This window comes from Cariama cristata, unplaced genomic scaffold (genome assembly GCF_000690535.1).
Source record: "Cariama cristata isolate BGI_N322 unplaced genomic scaffold, ASM69053v1 scaffold33147, whole genome shotgun sequence".
Lineage (NCBI taxonomy): Eukaryota > Metazoa > Chordata > Aves > Cariamiformes > Cariamidae > Cariama > Cariama cristata.
This window is the reverse complement of record NW_009628951.1, coordinates 26,557-50,785: the sequence shown is the minus strand read 5'-3', so window position 1 is coordinate 50,785 and position 24,229 is coordinate 26,557. Positions and strand designations below refer to the sequence as shown.

General features: G+C 41.2%; 1 protein-coding gene across 1 annotated transcript in view; it reads left to right on the top strand.

The window, feature by feature from the left end:
• ATF6 (activating transcription factor 6) overlaps positions 1-24,229 on the top strand; it is a 76,944-nt gene that overhangs the window by 27,191 nt on the left and 25,524 nt on the right. The window contains exon 12 of the mRNA XM_009704995.1: positions 3,423-3,534. Within this exon, the coding sequence (XP_009703297.1) occupies positions 3,423-3,534 (112 nt within the window). The remainder of the gene's footprint in view (positions 1-3,422; positions 3,535-24,229) is intronic.

Below are 24,229 nucleotides of genomic sequence, written 5' to 3'. Positions count from 1 at the left end.
CCCTCTTCCCTGGAGACAGGAAGAACGGGAGAGAAAAGCTTAAGGAAACCAAATTTCTCTCTCCTGAATTCTCTGTGACACTGTTTAAAAGGTTCTCTGCTTTGCAGTGCCAAAGAGGAGTATAAGAGCAGAATGGAGTATAAAGGGGACTTTTTGTTGAGAAGAACACCTGAAATGTTGCTGTTGAAAGTAAGACAGCTGTGACTCTTCTGTTTGCATTGCTGCTTTTAAAGCAGGGATCAGCCTGGGAGGAAACAGCAAGGCTGCCAAATTTTGGTATGTCTTGACTTACAGGAAAAAAAGACGTTTTTTTAATTCTACAGGCAGATGAAGGATATGTGTTTTAATTGAAGACTGGATGAACAAGCCTCATGGCATAAGGCAGTTTAATATACATGCTTGCATTACTTTTTTTAAAAAAAATATCTGGATGATTAGAAACAGTATGCAACATCATGCAGCTCAGCATGGAATAATCTGCTGTGCTCAGAAGGAAGTGGGATTTTTTTTCTTCAGGTGAATGATGTTTAAATGAACAGGACCAGTGAGTCATGGCAGCTGCATGCTGTGACTGTCCTGGAACTGCTGAGAACGTAGAACACTTCCTCCCAGAGCCATCAGCTATTATATGCTTCATGAAATCATAGAATCACAGAGTAGTTTATGTTGTAAAGGACCTTTGGACATCTCCAGTCCAACCTCCTACTCAAAGTAGCTTTAACTTCAGGTTTACTATGTGTCTCTGTTAGAAGAGACTGTCTCCATCTCTGTTGTAGTCTCCATTAAGAAGCTGAGGATTGCAATTAGAGCCCCCTCATCTTCCTCTTCTCTAGGGTGAACAAGCCCAGTTCCCTCCATCTCCTGTCTCTCCTTGTACATCCTGTGCTCCAGGCCCTGACCGTAATGCAGCCCAGTACGCGGTTGCCCTCCAGATGTGCCCCTGGCACACATTCAGCTTGCCTGCCAGTACCCCAGCTCCTTTCTGCAGTGCTTGTGCCTCATCAACTGCACAGACAGGAAGGGTGCTGTTTATTCAGTTGTGTCATTGATGCTAACCCTGTGGAGTATACAGTCAAGGCATTTAATTTTTAGTACCAGTGCTGTGACTGGAAATTGAGTTTTCACCTTGTTGGTGACCTGAATCCATGAATGGGAGAGCATTAGCAGGATCTAGATTTATCTTTGTAGCGCTGATGATACCAACATTCTCATGTTGGTCCTGGATTCCAAAATGAAGTTGATGAATTGAAAAGTATTGCGATGAAGTCAAATCAGAAGAGGATGATAAAAATTGAGATGATTTCAAAGGAAATCATTAAACCCCCTCAGCTCTCTATAGTCTATTTAGCTTTCTTCAGAGGTAATTTTGATGAGGATTTCTGCAAGTGTGTTTTTAGGGCTCCAGATATCAAACTGGGACTCTCCAATTAGTTTCCTGTTTCTAAATTTTACGTTATTAAAATTGTGGTTCTTGGTGCATAAAGCACTGTGTCCACAACTTCATTCCTTCTTAAAGCAAGCATATATGCAACATCTTAGTGCTCTGTGATGCATAACAGACTGACTTTCAAACTTTTAAAACAAAAAAGACTCATTTGTCTCCCAATAAATGGCCAGACTCAGCACCACTGTTTTGGATACACAGTTTAATATGACACTTTCTCATAATATGGTAAGGTATTACTAAAACAAGCTTTGCACCTGGTTTTGGATCTTAAGTTCCTCCCTCCCTTTCATGGAGCAGTCCATTGTTGTTACCCTTAGGTGCCCAACAGTAGGAACAGTGTAATACCTGTCATCTACTGGTATCACTTGGAATTTGAGACTAGTGTTAGATTTGTTCCATGGACCAGGAGAGCTTTGTAAAGGCCTGGTGTTTTCCAAGAGCTTTGGAACAATTTTCTGCAATGGCTGAATTTAGAGTTATAAAAGGGTGTTTTTTTGGTCTAGCTGTATGTTTTGGAGCGTGGGCGAGCAAACGGATCTGTGGGACCTGTTTCAGGATGTGTTTTACTGAGCAACGTGTGGGTGTGATGCCTTTTATCACAGTAAAACTTCAATGCTGAATCTCAGGGGTGGTTTGGTGGGCCTACGTTGTTTTTATGAATGAGTAATCAAGCTCAAATTAGCTCCAGTCTTTGCTTCCTGTGTGTTAAGGATGCGATCCGATTCCTCACTTGCATAGTTCTGCTGAAGAGAATATATAGGGCAGAGCTGCCTGCTCTTGATCCCCCAGGACTTAGACCCCCAATCCTGTTAAAGGGCGACTGACTTGGCAGCTGCAGTCCTTTGGTTGCAACAGGACTATCTTAGCAGTGGAAGAGGAGATAGTAAAGGTCTACTATTACTGCTGCTCAAGAAAAATCACTTGATGATAGATTTGTGCCTTGTTTTGGGTGCATAGTTATGTGTATTTTAGAAACATACCAAAATAATCTAAATTAGCCACCATAGTTTAAAACCTGGGTCAGCAGAAGACAGCTTGGGAGTGGTAGCCTGATCAGTGTTTTTGCCACAAATACTGCAAACAGACAGTATGCTATTAAAGTGGGAAAGAATTAAAATGACTGGTTGAAGGTCCAGCTAATGGTTTGTGTAAGTACAGCTTTCCAATTTGATTAAATATGTTATTTTTGAATGGGATTGGGGAAGTGTACATGATAGCAATATGTGCTAGGAATTTCTCACCTTTCCAAGATAAACAGTGGATAAGTACCATGATTGTATGACTTGCCAGTGTTTTTGCTTAGAATAGAGTTTCTTTTCCTCGTGTCTGATATGTGTAAGATGAGAATTGTGAAATAGATAATCTGGAATTATGTGAATATCTTATTTTTGCTCCACTGTCTAAATTGAAAAGCAAGAGCAAATCTTTGAGTTGTCCAAAGAGATGCAAAAAAAAAAAAATAAATATGGTTGGTGAGAGAGAATGAGGGGTTGTCACTTGATAGTAAATGGAAAGCTCGATTTATGCTTAACTTCACACTTCTTTCAATTTGAGTGGTTTGGATTCTTAGCAGTAAAAAAAGATTTTGAAATTATTAAATGTTTTGATTTTTTTTTTCAGAATGACATTTCATTCTAAAATTTGCTAAAGTCTGTTTTCAGAAGTCATCACAATTTTTCAGACACTTTAGGTTGACTTTAAACTTTTTTCTTCTATTGAGCTAGCAAGCAGATTTTTGCGAGCCTCAAAAGCATGAATAAAATCAAGCCTGGAAAAGATTCCCACAGCAAGACTTTTAAAGCACCTTGAACTTTCAAAAAATACCCAGTAGTTTCACTGTCTTCACCTGTGTTTAATGATCCTCATGCTTCTCAATGGATGAAGAGCTGCTGTTCTTTTGAAAAGCAGGTCTTTAAAGTTGTTGTCTCACTGAAGTTAACTTTCTTGTCTAAAATAATTACCTTCCCCTCAGCAGGAACTCAGGGAATGAGCTGCAAGTGTATTATGCCTCTCCAAGGAGCTATCAAGATTTTTTTGAAGCTATTCGCAGAAGGGAAGATACATTCTACGTGGTGTCATTTCGCAGAGTAAGTGTAGTAGTTGTTCAATACGGGCCTCTTATGTGTATCCATAAGACTGTTTCTAGCACTGAGTATCTTTCCTTGTAATACAAAGGGTGACCTAGTCAAGGTTAAAGCTAAATTTGTTTCTTTGTAAGTGATGCTTCTGTATATCCTTTACGGTAATATGTCCAGATCATGGTCTTTGCAAAATATACCCATGACAGTTAGGAATGGAAAGAGAGCTTTGCAGAAAACATTGTAGTGCCAGGGCAAGAGAGCACAAAATTGTGTGGACCCTGTGGTTAAACCCTTACGCATGGTAGCAGTCCAATAATCAGAATAGTTAACTGGATATTTATTTAACAGGTGTATAAACCTTTTGTGCCTCTGGGTATAGGAATAAATGTACCCAGTGAACAAATTATTTCTGCTAGCTTAGTATTATTTCTGTCTTCCCCTAGAACAATTGCATTTGCAGTTTTATGCATCACATATTGCAGCTGTACAGGATTGTGTGCAGTGGCAGAATTTTTCTACTGTTTTGTGACTTGTAAGTCAAGACAAATGAGCAGTTCTGCTGTCTGTGCTGGGATACAGCATAGGCTTGTGCAACAGCTTTGTCAGGCACATCCTCACATCTGCAGCACGGTTAGTGACAGTAAAAGCTGTTGTCTCAGGTGTTTGGTGGCACTTTCTGTACTGCAAGTCTGAGTGGTGGTGAAGCCAGGATAGCTGCAGTAGTGAGGAAGGTGCTTGGGATCTGGTGATGGAAATGATCAAGGCAAACACTGGTTGAAACACCAGCTGGGGGTTGGGAGAGTTTATTCCCGTCCTTTTGCAGAGGTCTCAATGGGTCCTTGGACATGTCTATAATGCATATTTGTCCCTGGCCTGAACCTGGAGTCTTGGCTTGCTAAGCCTCCTGCCTCACTATTTGGCAGTTGTGATACTAGATGAGAATTGCTATATGCATGCTCATGCCCAGCTGTGGTTTTCTTAGGACACTGCAACTCTCCATTTGTTTCCTCATCACAGCAGTGTCCTGAGAGGGGTCCCAAGGTGCTGGGGGACCAGTAGTTGCCACTACGAGAGCTTATCCAGCTACAACCAATTCTGTGTAAAAGCACACAGATTAGCATAACTAGTTTTAGCAGTTTCTGTGTTGCCATAAACCTACCAATCTGTAGATGCCATATGTACATAGTTAACACAACCCTGTTCGACCTGGTCTACAGCACATTTCTTAATTTGTGAGATACTTGTCTTTAGAAAAGGCTCAGGCAAAATAAAAATAGCAGCGCTCTTGTTAGGATTAAAGTTTTATGCTGAGTAGAAATATGAGGTTAGTTTCCAGTCTTGGGATTACTGGATTGTGTCACAAGGCTGGAATTTTGTTATTAAATGCTTGGCATGTTCTGCTGTTCTTTCAGCTAGCAACACAAATATAGCCAGCACCAGGCTCCACATATCCTGAGGATGAGTAGAAGGGAGTGGAGAATTGATTACAAAAATTTTTCTGGAAACTCAGAACAAAAAGCAGAATAGTCTTTGTCTAGTTCTTCACTTGCAGCCATTGCTCTAGTCCATCTGAATGCATGTACTGGTACCTGTGTTCTGTTTACGCTGTCAGATTAATGACCTGGAAGTTGTCAGGTCTCATTTCGACTTGCAGAGCTATCCTTGGAAACAGCGTGTCTTGTGCTATGGAATCCCTACTGCTTTGCTCTGCTGTATTGCAAGGAGAGGTGCAGGGACTTTTTTAAACCATCTATGAAGTTTATTTGGTAGCGAAGCTGTTGGTATTTCTGTTTTATGAATGAAACATCCTCAAATCGAAGGCAGTTTTATGCATTACCTCATTTATTATTTTAACAGGGCAAACCTGATCTAGTGACAAGCTCTGCCCTGAGGCACTTTTAAATGACTTGCTTAGATTCTTTTGTGAGTGCAGAAGAAAGGACTCCTGCACAGCCGGAGGGATGCCATCCATCTGCAGGGCCCCAGCCAGGGAGGTGCCCTTTCACCTTCTCCTGTGGACTGCTGACTTCATTTTCTTTGGACCACGGTTCCCTTTTCGCTGATGATTAGGAGCTGAGAGACGGGACTGATTTCCTCCTCAGTGTTACAGGACAGTTCACTCATGTTGCTTGCTCCCTTGTCCAAGTTAGAAGGCAAGGCCTGGACATGATAGGTTTTGTTCTCCTTTCTGGCTGTTTGCCATGCAGACACTCCCAAGCACTTAGTAAGCTGTTAGCTGCAGTATACAAAAGAACAGGAATCATCCAGTTAAGAGTTCCAGAGAGTGGATGGTTCTGGTGTTGGTGATGGTCCTGCTCCAAGTGGGAGGTAGGACTCTGGATCTCCAGAGATCCCTTCTACCTGATGTCTTTGGGATCTTCTTTCCACATGCTTTCTGCCTTGTGTGCAGGGTCATATAACACAGCATCTCTCCTGGGTGCATGTGCTGAAATGTAACACATTTTTTGTGTGTTTTCTGCATATTCTCACTTGCACTACAGGAGCTGTGCCCAGAATGCTAGAAAATGGCATTTACTAGGGCTGCCCATGCCTCTCATATAGCCAGGGCTTTTGGAGGTGCAAGGTAGGGAAGCAAAGTCATCCTCTGGTGATGCTTGGTACCTGTAAGACTGAATTTCTCATGATCTCATCAATTTTATTTTCTTTCCTTGCCTTGGAAGGCTTGCGTGTCTGCATATTTACAGTTGGAGTTTAACTTTTTTTTTTAAGGAGGAAAGAGGAAAATAGAGTAGTATTTGGATCAGCTGGGTCCATAGAAGATGCAGGGCTTTCACTCTGGGAGTCTAGAGAAATTAATTTTCTGCTATTGCCAGGGGAATCTGTAATGTCATTTTTAAGCAAGAAGAAATACGTAACTGACAGTGAGTAAAGAATTTTTGAACAGAAGCAGTGCTGTCTCCCGGCTCTGCCAGGCCTCAGCAGCCAACATCCCTCTCTCGTAGGCAGGACTCATCACCATTTATTTCTTGAGAAGTTAACTTGTTAATTTTATTTTTGCTTCCTGCTTAACTTTTAGGAAACCATTGTTTTCAGCGATCCTTTAGCATTGCAGAAACTGACACCTGGCAATGTAAGAAAACGTGCATTCCCAGTTGTGTATGTTCACAGCTGGGCCTTCTGCTGTCCCCAAATGCTCCAGCCCTCAGAAGCTACATCCTTGCAACGTGCCTCTAAGTTGTGCTGTTTTGGGTTGTCTTTTGGAGCACGTTCAGAACTGAGAGGTCTGTGCAGTGGCTACTGAGAACAAGTTCCCGTGCCTCTGTGAAAAGGGTAGAGCAGTCTGAGCTTTGCTGAAGCACATTGGAGTCTCCAGTTGGTGTTGAACCTTCCTTCCGTTTCTCCCAGGTCTGAAAGGCAGAATCAAGAATCTGTTGCTCTGCCAACACCTTTGATTTCTGGCCTTTAACATCTGTGATACCAAGTCTGCTTGATCTGTTCTAAAACCCCAGTGGAGTGTGGCTACAAAATTAAGTTAGTTGATAAAACATGCTTTGTCAGCAGGGAGATAGACACCTGGCTGCTGCTGCAGTTCTCCTGTAAGCCTGGCACTCAAACAGTTCTCTCTCAGAGCTCACATCTGTTTTGCCGTGGAGTATTCAAGACCTTGAGATTGTTTCTAGAATTACTTGAATAGCTAGCTTAATTTGAAAGGTAATTAAATAAATCATTGGAGAAAACAAATCTGTTCCAATTTACTTTGGCCTGTAAATGCCACTCCAGATCATTCCACTCTTGTGTGGTTAGGATCTGAGTCGCTGCAACTTGCAGTGATTAAGCAGTAGATTTCCCTATCCTGGAAGATTCTGTCAGTGACCCTTTGATGACATCTTTGCAGGCTTATTAAGGACAGTGACACTTTTTAGGGTAAGAATGTAATTACTGTTCTTAAGGAAAGCATGATTTAAAGTTAGATTTGCTTGGGAAATTTAGAAGGCTACTAGCATTTCCTGTCACTATTTATTTCAAAGTGCAAATGTCTCCTGGTATCAAAGTTCGCCAATTACATTTAATGCAACATGTATACGATATCTTACAGTATATTGCAGTAAAAACCCCAGATGTTAGAAGGTGATTCTGTTTATTATTTGTTAGAGTGAGAGTGATGCTGGCCCTATGGAAATCAATGACAAAACCTTTACCAACTTCAGTAGGACCAGAATTTCACTTTGTAAATTTCTACTTCAATGCCATGGCACTAAAACCATAGAGCTTCAGGGAAACCTAGTATTATGGATGTGAATATCAAGCCAACATCTGCAATGAGCACTTAAGGATTTCTCAAGTTCTGCAAACAAATTGTCACTGAAGTCATTAAGCCAAATTTAAACCAGAACTTTTCTTCTTTCTTTGTGTGAATGCTCAGTGTGCTAGGAATAAAAATATCTAGGTTGTGTTTTGCTTTTGTTGGTAATAAGCCTGTGCTGTGTTAATTGTATTTGGGATGATATATTACTTTCAGGCAGCAAAAGATTATAATGCCTGGCTTTTACATGCTTATGTAGCAGTAGTTTGGTGTACTGCACACACAGTTCTGGCAATAGTTTGAATTTATTCAGAGAGAATGAGTGAGGTTCCAATTCACTGCACTTTTGATGCCATCTGCATCCTGCAGGCAAAACTGCTTTATAAGAAGTCAGCTTCAGGTGATGTTTCATAGCCAGAAATTCAGTCCTAACATATTCTTTTCTCCTATTTTGTTGCACTTGACAATGGGTGGTTTTTACTGAACACTTTGACTTTCTTTGTGGATTTCTGTGGACTGGGATGTATAATTTGGTCTTTCATTCAGATAAAATGTATTGATTAGACTCATGTAGTCCTGCTGCTCCTAAAGACACAGTAGCTATTTTATATGTTTGAGTCCTGTGGGTTTGCAACTGCTGCAAGTTAATATGCAGATTTTTGAAAGATTTTACAAATGCCCATTTCTCCTGGGGAACCTGATCTTAGCTATTTAGAGGAAAAAAATTACTTTACCCCAGGATCCTAAGATTTTTAAGATCTTGTCCTATATTGTCTACAGATGCTGAGAATAATATGTGTTGAAAGAACTGAGGCTCAGGGCATAGTATCCATGATAAAATGGCCTGTCCTTTTGAAAGCAAAGGTCACATTTTAGCCTGTCTTCTCTGTGAGGCCAACCCTTGCCTCCCTGGGAAAATCTGAGAAAGCAAACAGTGTGTGTGATGGTGCTTCAGCATGCCCTGAAGCTCAGCAAGTCAGCCTCTGTCAAATTATGGCTGCATTTGATTTTCAAATTTGAAAATCCATTGTGAAAAACTCCTGTTTCCATCGAAGTGCCACTAGTGAAAATGAAGTCTGGCCTGTTGCATTCTTTGTTACAAGTTCCCTCTTTTCTGCCTAAACTATGGATTCTCTCCATGTCAGAGAGAACATTCTCCTCCCAAATCCCTGGTGTCCTTATGAAAACAGTGAAGCAAGCTTTCTTTCTGGTCTTTCTTAAACTGTTATCCTTCCTGGTGTGGAATATTTCTGGTAGGTGGGGAGCAGGGAGGGCTGACTATCAAAGGGACTGGGAGGTGGTGGGGAGAAGGGTTCTCTCTGGTCTTCCGGATAGTCAGCTGGGGAAGATGTTGCTTTTGGAAGCATCTTAGAGCTTAGTCTAAAAACCTCCAATGAGAAATTTAATAATCTAAAATTAAGTCTAAAAATGTAGAGCACAAATGGCCTTACCTCAATCCTGGGATTATCATAATACATGTGAACAACACAACCAAGTTTAAGTAACAGGAAGCTCAAAAGAGGTTTTTTAGGTTTGCAGCTAAAGGCCAGCAATTCTTTAAAAAGCACTTCTGTCAATGCCTTATAGTATTTTCCAGCAAAGCCTCTGATTGCTTCTTTATTTCTCACTGTTGTTACTCTGCAACGCCTAGAAGTTGTGTTCCTGTGTGAGAACATACTTTCAAGAGTGAAGCAGCAGAGGGCTATGTGTGTGCTGTAGTGAGCAAGCAGGCTGAGCGAAGAAGGAAGAGAAGGAGCCGGGCAATGATGTGTAGAGACTGGAAGCCAAAGAGGAGCAACCAGCAAGTACCAGCTGCTGTGTGGCCTCTTCCGGGCAGCAGCTGTTTGGCTCAGACAGATGCAAAGAGTGGTTAGGAGGGACCAGAACAAGAACGCAAAATGCGTTTCTGAGAAGGGAGGTAATGCCTGTCACATCGAGTGCAGTTTTGTTTCCTTTGGAAATGTCTGTTCTGTTCCAAGACGTTTTGGAAGCAAAATTTTAGTCACTCTGATTTTTATCTCCTTGAGTCCCTTTGAACCATGCTGTCCTCCAAATAAAATTGAGAATGAGGACAGATGTATAAGCAGAGACAGAAAAGTCACTCGAATTTGTCTGGCATGGAACAAAAGATGCTCTTGGGTTTTGTGTGTATAGTCTTGATTCATTTGTCTTCTGTATGGTTGCTGGAACTTCATGAATCATATTAATGCCGTCACTGAACTTCTTTCAGCCTTATATGTCCCAGGCCTAACTAATACTTTGTTATTTTTAAACTAGTATTTGGAAGGACAACATACACTGTAGATAATTATAGTGAAAATAAAACATACTGCAAAAAATGTCTCTGAAACCCAAACTGGTTGCAGACAGACGTGACCAGTAATAGTATACACGTATTTAAAATGTGCTGCGTGCTTGACAGACAAAGAGTTGTGGGCAAGAAGTAGAGGAAGATTGTTGGGTTTGGAAAGCCTCTGTAAAAGACCCACTGCTTATGAAATTGGTGTGAACATAGACTAGAGAAGTATAATTAGGAAGTGTGGGAGGAAGATGTGCTTATAAAGTGGGAATTGTCTCAGTAAAGGAAGTGACAGCAGTATCTTATTAAGAATAGAGAACAGACAATTGCTAACAACAAAGTGAGCAGGGACACAAGTTTATCCACAAACAAATAATGTGCATTCAATTAGAGCAGGCAGTGGAAATGCAGCTCTGAAGCAGTTCCTTTCCTTCAGGAAATAACCCAAGTTTAATAATGCATTAATAATACTTTAACAATGCCAGATAAGAATGCATTTTTCTTTAGTGATAGCATGGTATTCATTGAAGAAAATTTGTCTCGGATTATTCTGAACAGTTCCCAGAAGGGAATGATGGGCTCTTGCTTATGATCTGTAGGAGTATTTAATTATGGAATTGATGTTGACCGAGCCCTAACTGTATAAAGACATAAATGATGCCTTCAACTCTGGAGCTGAAGTAGCTAGTAAGACTTTGACTTGTAATTGGTAGGAATGAGCTTCTGCATGAAAAAATGACCTTGATGATATTTCATTTGCCTTGAATGATAGTATATGCAGAGAACACTTTGAAATATGCATGCTTATTTTCTTAGTTGGACTTCACACTGTCATAGCTTCAGACTACTGATTTTTTTCTGTTTTCAGTTTTTGTGTCTGGCAGCTCTAGACGGAGTCTTTACAAAAGTAAAATGTGCAGAATTAAGATGTTCTTGATTTCATTAGGTACTGTTTGTGTTCACAATAGAAACCCTACTTTTTAGTGAATGTTAATCATTATAGTATTACATTTGAGAGCGTTATTTAAAATCTTCAGCACACTTTTAGAGTTAGTCTTGGTGAGATGAAGTTATTTGCTTCCAGTTTGAATTAATCTTTTTGCCAGATTTTTTTAGTTGGACAGCACACAAAGCTTATTTTATGAAGTGAGAGCCCAGGTGCTATTATGAGTGTGTGCAGATTATCATCACCTCCCACTGGACCAAACAGAACACTTGTGGCTTCCAGGTTTTATTTTTAAATCACTTGCACTCCTAGGACAAGAAGTGTGATAAAATTAACTGTACATTTTTATCTTTAAACTGACTTTGAAACTTGTAACTGGCTTTAAAACTGTTTGAGAGTGGAACATAAAACTTGTTTTCTACTTCTGGGACTCATGGTTGCTTGTGGCCTATCTACTGGGATGGCTAACGGAAAGTCAGAGTAGTAGCTGCAGAAATTCACTTGCTTCTCAGAAAGGGCTAAGAAATGTTAGGAGACTCTTCAGCACCTAAATCTCCTCTTTATGAATCCTAGAAAGCAGTAGAGCCTTTTCCCCAGCATGCAGTTGTTTTTCCTTCACTGTGTTTTACCACAGTATCGGGATGGGTCTGTTGCAGAAGTGTATGCTCTTTTAGAGATTCCTATATAGGTGTGTTCTACCTGTGTCCATAGTAGTTTCTCACCACTTACTTCTTTTAAAATATACTTCTATATCAGCTCCCAGTAGGGGGGACTTTTGTTTCTGATAGTTAAGACGAAGAGATGGGTCTGAGAATGAGGACATTTTGCTTCATGCCTGGTATGGCTTGTTTCTCACCATAAACTGCAGTTTTGCCCGCATAGTTGATGGAAACTGTCTGGCTTTGGGTCAGTGATTAAGAATTTGGAATATCTTGGGCTAAGCTGAGAGATCTTTCGTGCTCGAAACCACTGTTCAGGAAATCCTCTTTGTGTTTTGATTGCAAACATTAAAATGTGCCTGTGAATAATTCTGGCACTAGGAAATACTTATCATCAAGAGAAGGCAAAGCTATGCGGGAGGGACACGTGAACAACCAAACAGCGTGTTGGACCACGAGAGGACTAGGTAGAAATGGCAGATGTTAAATGCCATGGGCCACTGCCCCTGGAGTTTGGTTAGCAAATCTCCACTACGCATTACGTTGCATAAGTGATTATTATTGTTCCTTGGTTTCATGACTATCCAAAATAAGGTTTGAAGTGTCAGCTACCTCAGAGAGAGGTGGTATCCAGTATGAGGAAAACAGTCTAAGCTGTATTCAGACTGAGAGCTCGCTCTGTGCGAGGAAGGTACGCAGGCCACCTTCTCTTGATCTGAGTCCAGCCAGGCTCCCGTGTATTAAACAGTGCTCTCCTCTGAGACTCTAGAAGTGGACATTCCCAAGCTATTCCTCATTGATGGTTCCTTCCCTGGAGCCTTGGCCAGTGTGGAGGTTCCTGGGTTGAATCACTTATTAGGATCTGGCAGGCCCTTGTTTAATCTCCTTTCCAGGAAACCAGTGCAGAGCTGTGCTCCTTTCTAAGAACAGTCTTGAGTGCTTGGACCTGGAGTTTTTCATCGGGATCAGGAGCTCAATAGGTGGCTACTGGAAAACGAGGTTGAGAAGGAACCATTTTGCTGTCTCAGGTAGTCTGTGACCAGCATCTCCAGAAGGGTATCTCCTTGACATCAGGAAAATATACTGTGGGTTTCTCTTTATTTTTACTAAACCATCTGTTTGTTATTTGCTTACCAGCTGTAAACTGTAACTCTCCGACAGGCAACCAGGGTGCCGCTTACAATGTAGGCAAGAAGTTTCCTAACTTCTCAAGCTCAGTTTCCGAAGTGCCAATGTGTACAAAAATGAAACGAGACATAAACAGACTGTCATTTGGAGAAACGGGACAGATGCAGCAGTTTCTTGGTGTAAAATTTTGTCAAAAGCAGTTAATAGTGGCTCTAGGAGAATAAGAGAAAGTGTAAAGAACTACATTTGCACAAGCAGAAAGGAACTCTTTAGGTGCAGGCTAAACACAGAGGTGATACTACAAATGCTAAAAATGGAGTGTTAAGCCAGCTGGGTAAACTGTTGCAATGTCGTGACAGGGTATTTCTGTTTCAGTGTAGAGTTCATTAGTGTCGTTGGTATGGCAGTCCAGAATGAGGATTTTACCCACAGCATGTGACGTGTCAAAAGGATGTAACAAATACATTTTAAAGGTGTGTATGTACTTCAATCTCATTATCTTGCATACATGTCTGTAAACGGGAGAGTAAGGCTGCAGACCTTGTCAGGGAGAACAGCCTGGTGTCCTGTATGTTCTCAAATAATTAGCATTTAATTCCCTACAGCACTACTATCCCTCCTCTGCTTTCCTGGCAGTTATAACCATCACCATCCATTATCCTCCTGTGGATTAAGACCTCTTCACCTGAATCAAAACTGACAGACCTTATGACATATAGTGTCTTCAACTCTTGATAGTTGATTTAATATTTACCTCTTTGCTTATAAAAGTCACTTCCAGTAACTTAATTCTCATAGGAAATAGATGCCTAAGAACAAGACTGGTCTGGATTAAAAGAAGGAAAATAAACCTAGAACCCTATACCTCAGCTATGGCACCTTTTGTCCAATTCTGTTACAAATCACCTTTATTTGCTTGCAGGGCTTTTTCTGTTTGAAAACGTCCTGACAAAGTCGTGATGCAGCTGCTTTGGCTTGTATGAAAGTACCGTATTGAATCTGACCCGTCAAGCAATGCGTTGCTGTGTTCCTTCTCTGCGTTTCCCTCCCAGTAACGGCATGTGCAGTTGTTATAGGGCTGTGTGCGCTTTTGGTGTATGCTTATACACAGATTTCTGTGTGATCAGAGGGAGAGAGGGAAATGATCTGCAGCTCGGGGACTGCCTGGAGTTCACATTGCTTTGTGCAGGTCAGGGGTAGCTCTGCAGAGCCAGGAGAGGTTCAGAGGGCAAGAGGGAATGGAAATGAAAGGCAGTACATCCACCAGGATGAAGTAGCCTCAGGCTCTTGCTCTTCTGTATACCCTTACATTGAGGGCCTGTTTAGGTATTTTCATTGATGAGTTGGGGTAATAGAGAGAATAGAGACTACGCATATTAAATTGGTTAATGACAAGCTGAGTGACCCTCCAGCTGTGTTGGAGAAGAGAATTAGGAGTTAGAGCCTTCAGGGTGCTCCGATATTTTGCAGAAATTGTGGTGAGTCCAAGATGTTCAATCTTTTTGTGTGAGAAAAAGAGGGCAGGGTTCATATGGGAGCATAGTTCAGGTGGTTAAAAAAGTGCCCATGCAACTGATGCTATCCACGTAGTGAAATGGGTTATTTTGCCATAGTATTTGTAGCCTCAGTGTCTAAGAGTACACTGATGTACTTACTTGTCTAAAAACCTTTATGAGTCATTCTTCACATCTGTATTCTATGATTAGTATTCTAGTAGAGCCTTTCTTTGACCTGAAAGTCCCCTGTATTTTGAAATAGTTAGAAAAGCTGGAAACTCCAGTGACTTGATGAAATGTTGTCAATGGGGCATTTCATTTTTAATACCCACATTTATGAAAACACGGTTTCTGTGGTTCTCTGATACAGTTGCATCATACTTTGCAGGATATTGGCAGAAAAAGTTGAAATTAGCTTGAGACTTCTTGTTTCACAAGCAAAATGTACATAATTAGAATACTTGAAGGCAAAAGCGTTTATTGTAGTTCTAGATGTTTAAGTTAGTGGCCATGTCAAGTGAGATGTGCACAGGTAAAGGCAGAGAACTATACCGATTCATTTCTGTTTGGTATCACTGGCACCATCTCCCTGTACACCAGAGTTTCTAAATAATCCTTAATGAAAAGGATTTTTTAAAAATCTACTAACAGTCTTGTGCAGTATTGCCATTTTATTTTCCACTTGCTAGCAATTGTGCTGCAACTGTGAATGTTCACAAAATCATTGGAGTGTTTACTGGGGGATGGCTGCAGGTCTCTAGCCCAAAGCAGGACTATTGTCAGCACTAGATCAGATCAGCTGTGGCTTGGTCTAGCCAAGTCTTGGGACCTTCCAAGGACAGGGACACCCTCTACCTCTGTGGTGGCCCATTGCAGGGCTGCACTGCCTGGCAGGGGAAGAATCTGAATGTGCCAAACCACCGCAGGTGGCTGTGGCACCTTGGCGTGTCATACAGCACTACCGAGTTTGGCTCTGTTGTCTCTGTAACTCCCTTCAGGTAGTTGTAGGTTGCTCCTAGATTGGCCCCCTTGTCTCCTCTTCAGCAGACTGAACCAGCCCAGCTCCCTTCATCTCTCTTCCCAGACCACATGCCCCAGGCCCTGACCATCTTGATAGCCTTTGCTGGCTCCCCTCCAGTTCCCTACATCCATCTTTGCCTGAGAGAAGAGAAGAGGACACAAAACTTGGCATGGTATTCCAGCTACTGTCTCACCAATGCTGAACAGAAGGTGACAAAACTTTCCTCAATGCCCTGGCCACAATCCCCAAATTTGGGTTAGGTTTGCTTAATTTGCAGTGTTTCTCTAATACTTCTGTTTTTCTTCCTTAACTTCTTTGCATCTGTGTTTTTTTCTTAACTCATTTCGCAGACTTCTGCTTTATGGACTACCAGGCACCACAATTTCTCAAGCACTGCGCAAGGCTCCTTCTCCACTTAAAGGAGGTGGAAAAGCTCCTCTCAGTTTTTCACACCTATCCCAAACACCTACCATTGCACTTCCTTCCAGAGGTGCCTCTCTCCTTCTGTAGATTTTAAAGGGAGCCTAGACAACTGTGTCAGACAGCTAAAGCTGGAAAAAATTAATCTCACCCTACGCAGGGAGATGAAAGGCTTCTATTTGCTCAAATCCTTATGTTTTAAATGTGGTTGAGAGTTGGCAAGTAGTGATAGAAGAAAATATATTGCTCTCCAGGAAGAGAGACAGGACCAGCCTGAAAGCTATAGCCTGACATGTCTTTTGAGTAGCATGCAAGCAAGCATCTCTCTACATCTTTATCTTCCTGAAGCTGACCTTTCACTCGCTTTAATCTAATCTGGTGCCTGTGATCTTGTTAATTCAATTGCTGTGGCAGACAGGCAGTTACTCACATGCACAGTCACGAGATGGACAAGGAGTGTGATGTACTTGCACCAGTTTATACCCCTGTTTATCCTTTATCAGTCAGGCTTCAGACTAGGATCTGAGTAAACTAATGTTGTCACAAGAGAAAGGTTTTTCTAAGGAAAGTGCTGTTTTGGTCATGGAAAGTGCATAGTGCTTTGCGTCCATCACAGTGCTGTAAGTTTTGATGGCTTGTATGAGTTAAAAATGTAGTTTTTAACTACAGCACTGTAGTTTTAAAAAAAAAAAAAAAAAGAAAAGCTGTGCTCTCACACTGTTCAAAATTCAATCTCTAGCTACACGAGCAGCTTCCAAGATTTTTCTTAGGGTAAAAACCAGTGAGGCAATTAAACAGTTTACCACCACCAGAAAGGAGAATTCCTGTTGTCAGTGTTTCCTTGGTTGTGCATGCTCTTGTCAGATCCGTCCTTGAGCCATTTTATTGTGTTGGCAGAAAAACAGCCTGAAGAGTTCAGAGAACTTGCAGGGGAGTTTGACAGTTGCCAGAGGTTGGCAAGGAAGGTGCGAGGGCTGAGGGACGGAGAAGGCACCCTCCCATTTCTGGTGGCCATGGGGGTCGGATTGCTTAGCCACCTGTAGGATAGGCCCAGCCATTCTGAAGAGCACTTTTGTAAGGTAGGTTGGGGGTGATTAAGGAAGAATCCTCAAAGTCAGGCATCCAAGATCCTTTTTGCCACCAAGTGTGAATTAATTATGTAACTTACTTATGCCTTTTAAGACCATTTTCCATCAGGTTGTTTTCTTGTTTTGGTTTGTGGTTTTCTTTTTTGGGGAAAAAACATTAAATGTTTATAGACCTTTTTTCCCTTATAAAATGAAGTCTGTTTCTAGAGCTGATTTACGTCTTCCTCAGCAACAGTAGAAATTCAAACAGAGCAGACGCTTGGCAACAAAACTGGACCCAGAATTGAGATTTAGAAGTGAAACTTAGCTACAAATGTGAAGAGAAGGAAGCTCATCAGGCTGGGGTAAATATGAGTTATGCCATCCAACAGGCAAAAAAATGAAAGGAAGCTTCATCTTCATACTCTCTTCTTTTAACTAAGATTATTAGTAACAGAGGTGACAACTTCTTTAACATTATTATATTAAATATCTCTCTAATTAGAAGAAACTATGAATAGTTGATGAATCCTTAGCCATACGGATGTCCTGGGATCTGCAGAATGAGAAACATCTTTCCAACAAGCATCTGTAATGCCATACACATTACACAGATTAAAATGCTGCCGTCAAATTTGGATTCAGCCCACTGCATCTTGATATTAAAACCTTGTTGTCTCTGAACCGACATTTTGGGAAAAACAAAAGGCAGTTTGAAGTTGGAGCAGCACCCCTGGTCCGAGTGTGCCAGACCACCGTCCAGCCATCAACGGCCTAGGAACTTTGCCTGTCCTTGCTGCCAAGACGTACAGAGACCCACCCAAGTCTGAGCTGAAGTCATTACAGAGCTCTGGGTAAATCTAGGGGATTCAGGCAAAAATGCAGTCTTGCTGCTGACTGAGAAGAGCGTTTATTTCCTTTGTTATCTGGTTGTGTTTCTTTCTATCTCTCTTGTTGCTTTAATCTTGTGGTTTTGACAGTGGCATTTTCATTGTGGGAAATTATATTTATATAAAGGCATGCTTTTATTCAACTTTGGCAGAATGTGGAAGGAGGGGGAAACTATTTTCTGTAGTGAAATCAGAGGAGGGAAAATGATAGATCAGTAGAGAAGGAAGAACACCCATTTCTTTAGGTTCCTTAGAGAGATGCTCCTAAAGCCGCTTCAACCGACAGGTACTGACAATGCAAACGAGACTTAAATTTTTAAAACCAGGTCAAAGGCAGTTTACTGAAAGTACTGCCTGTATTTATAAAACACCTTTCTGCCTGTGACCTAAAACATCATTCCTTGCCACTACTGGGAGCTGATACCTCCATCTCAATGAAGAGGAATTACTCTCGGAGAGGTTGAGAGGTATATTCAGGTACCTTGAGCCATTGGAGCCTAAAGGATGGGAGGCAGGAGGAGAACCCCGGAGACGTAACTCATAGTCAGAGACTTAACTCTGGTGCTTTTTCCAGAAAGTTAAGGGATAACAAATATTTCTAACAGAGACTTTTCAGTCCTTTGGACGTATGTCTCTGTAGCTAATTCAACTTCCACAGTTAGGAAAGATTTGTTGGTAATTTCCTGTACATCTACTGTGCTCTCAGGAGCAGCATCTCTCTGGCTGCAGGTTAGAATCAGGCTGCCACTGTCTGCTCCTGGGCAGTCGAGGACAAACAGAGGCAAGCTGTGGCTGTCCCAGCATGGAGAATAGAGTGGAGCATCCTCTGCTACAGGGCTTTGGCTTTCATTGATTTTGGCCTAGAATTTAATTCAGACTATTACTTTATTCTCTCCTGTCATTAGCCCTGAAAGCTATTCCTGGTTTTTGCCACTCATTGCTTTCGATTTTTTTGTTTCTTCCTCCATATGCATTACCCTCCCCGGTGAGCATATTGCCAGCAAGTTAGCAACAATGACAGATCAGCAGATGGATCGGGAAAGGGAGAAAGTCACAGTGACAGTGAGGTGTAAGTTGCTGTTGGCCAAATGTGATTTTACTCCCTCAACCAGATTTGAATCCAGTACCTGATATCCTGGCTGCAAAGGACGTGTATGTTCTTTTTGCAGACATTGAAATATATTTTAAGGTAGATCCCATGCTAGGTGTTTAGCTCAAGAATGCATCTGCTCACGTTCAGTATTTGGGCTGACGAACAGTTTGGTTTTTTAGTTAAGTATGACGCACCATGTGCATACTTTTTGGAATAATTAGCAGCTTCTGTGAAATGGAGTTTTTCAGTCTGGCAGTATTTTTATCCAAAACTTTAAACGTAAACTCACCTGTGCACCAGTAATAAGTATAATTGTTCTTTTAATGAGAACATCTTTTGGATTTATTTTGTAAAAGTTGCCCTTCATACTGAATCCTGCATCTGTGTTCAGATTCTGGCTGTTTGGCTCTTTGGCTGAGCTGTCCAAGATGATGAGTCTGCTGCACTGACAACTGCAGGTGATCTGCTTCTTACCTTGCAGCTGTCTTGCATAGTGTGGAGATTCAATGGGAGGTTTAAAGACATTATTTCTGTTGCTGCAGAAGGCAAGAAGACAGTAATTTCAAACCAGGGCTGGATCTTGTGCCATATGTGTTATAGGACTGAACACGTTGTGATCAAATTAATTGCCTTGATTTAAAAAAGGTTGAAGTCTGGACTCCATTTGACAGTTGCTTCTGGTTAGGATTTTAAAGTTCTCTTGCATTCCAGAGTACTTGCATGTGTGGTCATTTTTGCTCTATAAGAAAGGATGCTATCTTCTGCTTTGAAAGGAAATTATTTTGTCAGAAGAGTATTCAGTCACAGACTGTGTGGCGTTTCATGGACTTGTGTAGCTATTCCTAAACATTTCTCACATATATGTAGTCCTTATTGCTATCAACATCCTTCTCATACGGTCTTTTCATGAGTGTTCTGCAAGTTAGTAAGACAGGGAAAGGGTAAGGTAGAAGTATAATCTTGACAGACTCTTCCAAATTTGAGACAACGTCCTTAAGGATCTTAAAAATGCTGCTTAGAAGCGCCCTCTGGTCCAACCTGCTGTGTGAAGGAAGGCTGTTGCCAACACTGTGTGAGGTTACCCATGGCATTGTCAAGTGGGCTCTGACGACCTCTAAGGATGGAGATCTCACCACAAAGTGAGATCGAAGTATTCTAGTACTTCAGTGTCCTTTGAACTCAAGTCAGAAGAGAAAGCAGAGGACAGCTGTATTAGCAAATGGATGAACTGCAGTGTTATGTTGATCCAGCATTTGGAGAAAGCCTGACATAAATTTCTTTTCACCCATCCAGCTTCTTTTTGTGGGGAATCTGATCTAGAAGAAATCAAGATTTACAGTCTAGTCCATCTCATGATCCAAGGAGCACGCCCATGAAACAACATAATTTTTGTGCATGGGTTGGCTCTCTGCTTGTGTGGCAGGGCTGCAAAGGCAGAACAGCGGAAGAAAGGTGTTTGTCAGTAATAACATTCCACACTCCAGTTTGTGTTGTGTGTGCTCTTTTGGGGCAGTCTACAGCTGGGCAGTAATTCTGGGAATCTAGAATTTGTCTTACGCAGAAGACCAGAGGTCTAGCAAGCAAATATAGAAACTTTGGGTTAACGTTTTGTCAGAGAACCAAAGAATCTGGATTATATCCTTTTTGGTTTTACTGGACCTTATTCACATGCCTTACCTAAATTACATGTTTTTGCAATTACAGATTGCAGTTGCAAAACTAATAGCCTGCAGATGCTATGCAAAAGCAGAGCTCTGCTGCAGTGAATTAGAGAAGGAGGGGAATTTCTTTTTATGGGTAGTAGTAATAAAACAATTAATTCCTTTTGGATCTTACAACTTTGTAAAGTCTACAAAGATAATTGACAGACTCAACTGGGAGTTACACATGAACTACATTTCTGTGCTTATATAGCCCATAGAAAGGACAGAGAAACATCATTTTCAAATAATTTGGAGCAAACTTTTTTAAAATTTGTGGTGCTAGTTTGATTGAGAGAGCCTTTAGAAGAAAATCTGATCCTTATCAAACGTAATAGAAGGAACTTTCCCACTAATACAAGCTGGGATTTTTTTTGTCTTCACGGAAGCTCAGAACTGAGTCAACTATTCATATAGACATATCTTTTCCAGTTTATCTTGAAACTCAACTAATTTCCACAAATAACACACATGCAAATTATCAAAGCATTTTCAAGTCCTTAAAAACCTTCCTATAAGATTTTAACCAAAACTGTTTACTTAAATGTAGAATTCTGTTCTTCACATCCTCTTACTTTGCGTTTAGGAATTTTTTTTTAATCTGCTGCCAAACCAAAATTACATCATAGCAAATGCATGCATTGTTCCTTACTTTCAGGCCTTGCAAAGCAGTTCTGCAGACAAGTTTAATTGGCTGGATTTCTGTCCAGTCTCTGTCCTGTGCTGTCCTTGTTCACATGGCCTTTCTTTTGCTTTCCTATACAAAGGAAAAAAGACAAAATTGCAAGGAAGAGTACATTTATGATAGACGTGAGGTGCAAATGGAGTGCCTTCACCTCATTCTCCATTACAATCGGACTGGCTTTGCTGTGCCGCATGGTGTGCCTAATTAACATATATGCACGCAAGCTTCTGCTAACTGTGATTTCCTGGAGTATTGCCTATTCACAGAGGAAGGCTGATGGTATTTAGTGCCTCTTATTTAGGATGTCTTGCAAGTCAAAAGTGAGATTCAAAAAGCTTGGATGGAAATGAGGCAAGTTCATCTTGGGTAATTCCAGAATGAGGGACTTGCAGAGGAATGGGGAGCTTGAGAATAACCAGTCATTTTGCAGCTGGTGTCACATTGTTAACAGGATGAAGATAGATGTTTCAGTGGGACGGAAGGTTAGCAGGACTGTCTTCTGGAAGTGCGCTCATAGTATGATTCCTGAAGGGAGGCAGGATTCCTTCTCAGAGGCCACTGGGTAGATTCTACTGTTTGACTAATAGATGCGTAATTACCAGCATATTTCAGTGTTATCTTAAGGCATAATTCCTCCTCTTTGGCCTTGGAAGTTGAATAAAGGATTATAAACCATCAAAATAGAAAAACTGAATAGTACATCAATTTTTTCCACCTTTATATGACGTCTGCTTTACAGCTGCCTTTGGTGCATCTAAGTAATACTTTGCGTTATAGTCTGTAGCGCATTATAAAGTTGTGTTGGTGTTCTCAAACTTTGATGGAGTAACGAGATTCTCTTGCATTTTTATTCTTGCTTTCTCAATTGTAACCTTGATCACCTACCTAGAGGAAACTGAGTAGGATGCCAAATAAAACAAAGGGCAGCAAATTAAGCTAGAGGACGTGAGTTTAAACCAAGGAAAGAAAGCGATTCATACAATAGAAGTAGACTTGTGGAACTTCTTGCTAGAATGCGTTATAGATGCTATAGGTTTACATGTATTCAAGGGAGGACTGGGAAAGTTCATGGAAGAGAAATCTATTAATAGCTACTGAATATATAGAAGTCACATCTTTGTTAGGAAATCCCTAAAACAGTAATTGAAAATGGTTGGTGGCTGGAGCACAGGTAGGGGAAAGTGCCCTATCTCCGCATACTGCTTGTTTCCATTTTAGCAAGATGAGTTGGTTTTCCTTGGAGTCAGAGGAGGACATCATCAGCTCTGGGGCAGCTCCTGGGTCCTCTGCTTTTACACCTGGAGAGAGTTTTGTGTGGTTTTTTTTTTTCTTTTGGGAGTCAAGACCTACTGGAGAGATGATCGGAATAAATGTCTAAGCCTGCTGCAGTCCATTTAAAATTCTAAACTAGGTCACTTTAATTTGGACTCTCTTTTTTAGGTTCCTTTTTGGTCTTAAAGGCAATGTATGTAACATAAATTCAATCCAAAAGGAGAAGGGGCAAAAAGTAGTTCTTGCTTTACTGATGTTTGCTGTCTGTTTGTGAACTGCAGAGAAGGACGCAGTTCACAGCAGGTCTCTATATCCTTAGTAGTCTCTATATCCTTTTTAGCTCTTAATCCAAAAGAGGTCCTTTGCCACTGGTTCTCCTTTACACTGAGAAGACACTCCAAAGCTGAGCCCTGCTTGTAGACAAGCAGCAGTTCTGCCACTGAAGGGAATGGAGGAAACTCCTCCAAAGCAGGCTTGTGACAGTGAATTTTCCATTCCTCTGAGGTCTCTGGGTTTTTCACAAGGCTCTCTGACTCACAGCGAGGTGCTTTCCAGTTAGTTTAGTTTTGGAGCCCAGGCCATATCACATCTGGCAGTAGCACAGTTGACAATAAAAGGCACTAAAGACTTCTTCATTAAAAGCTCTCTCATGTGGGAACTAAACTGGATAGCAACTCCCTCTTCTGCAGGGACAGTGACCAGAAAGTACTCCAGAGTGCAGTTAGGTGTTATTTATAAAAATTTGTCTGGGAATGTCAGAAAAGTGTAATCTTACACTACAGGAGATTTTATTGACTGTGGGATTGAGCTGTTTCTGGTAAAATGCTTAAATAAAAAGCATATCTCATCACTTCATTGCTGTGTGCAAAGTATAGGCTGTAAAAACCACCTGTGCACAGAACACTGGGATTGGACATAGCATCGGTGTGAATAGGAGCAGTCTTGGCAAAAATAAAAGCAGAAAAAGAAGGTCTATTCCCACTACTTCTGGGAGCTTTCCTGCTATGGGACAGTCTCCCCTCCTCCCTCCCCCCAGTAGGCTTGAAACTTAGAAAAGTAATTAAGTTCTATGATTAGGGGTTGGGAGTTGAATTCTCAATTACAAATTCTCTTCTTTAAGTATCCTGCAAAATCAAACTGTGTTAATATATGCTAGCTGACCTCAAGTTTAATATATGCAGAACTGGTACTCTTTCAAATTAAGTTAAATGGTTAATGTTAAACTCAAAGTAGTAAAGCTACTGGGGCCTCCCAGGGTAGACTGTCAAGAGCTGATGCAGAGAGGATGAGATCTTCTGAATTTTTGTTGTGGGTTTTCTGTGGATTCCTTGCAGTCACTATGCCAGCTTTCACTCACTCCCATACTCATCTTTGCATGTCATGGATTCCCTGTAAGGATCCATGATGGGCTGAGTAACTCCGCTTGGATTTATAAGGTCTACCTTTAAAAAAAAAAAAAAGGGGGGGGGGAAGACATCAACTTTAAAAACAAGGCAGCTTTACATCATGGTATAATGAGCAAGTATTGTGGCTATGAGTCACAGTTTGTGTAGAGGTTTTAACTGGTTTCCTCTCTTTTTTTCTGCTCTTAAAACCATTCCCATGCTTTTCAGATACAAGGGTCAGACTGAAATGGTAGGATAGTGGTAGTTTCAGAGGCACTGTCCCCTCTACAGTACTGCCCTGTTTAATGTCCACTAATAGCAAAAGCAATGTTGCAGGAACTTCTGGCATTTTCAGATGGACCAGGGCTGTATCCAG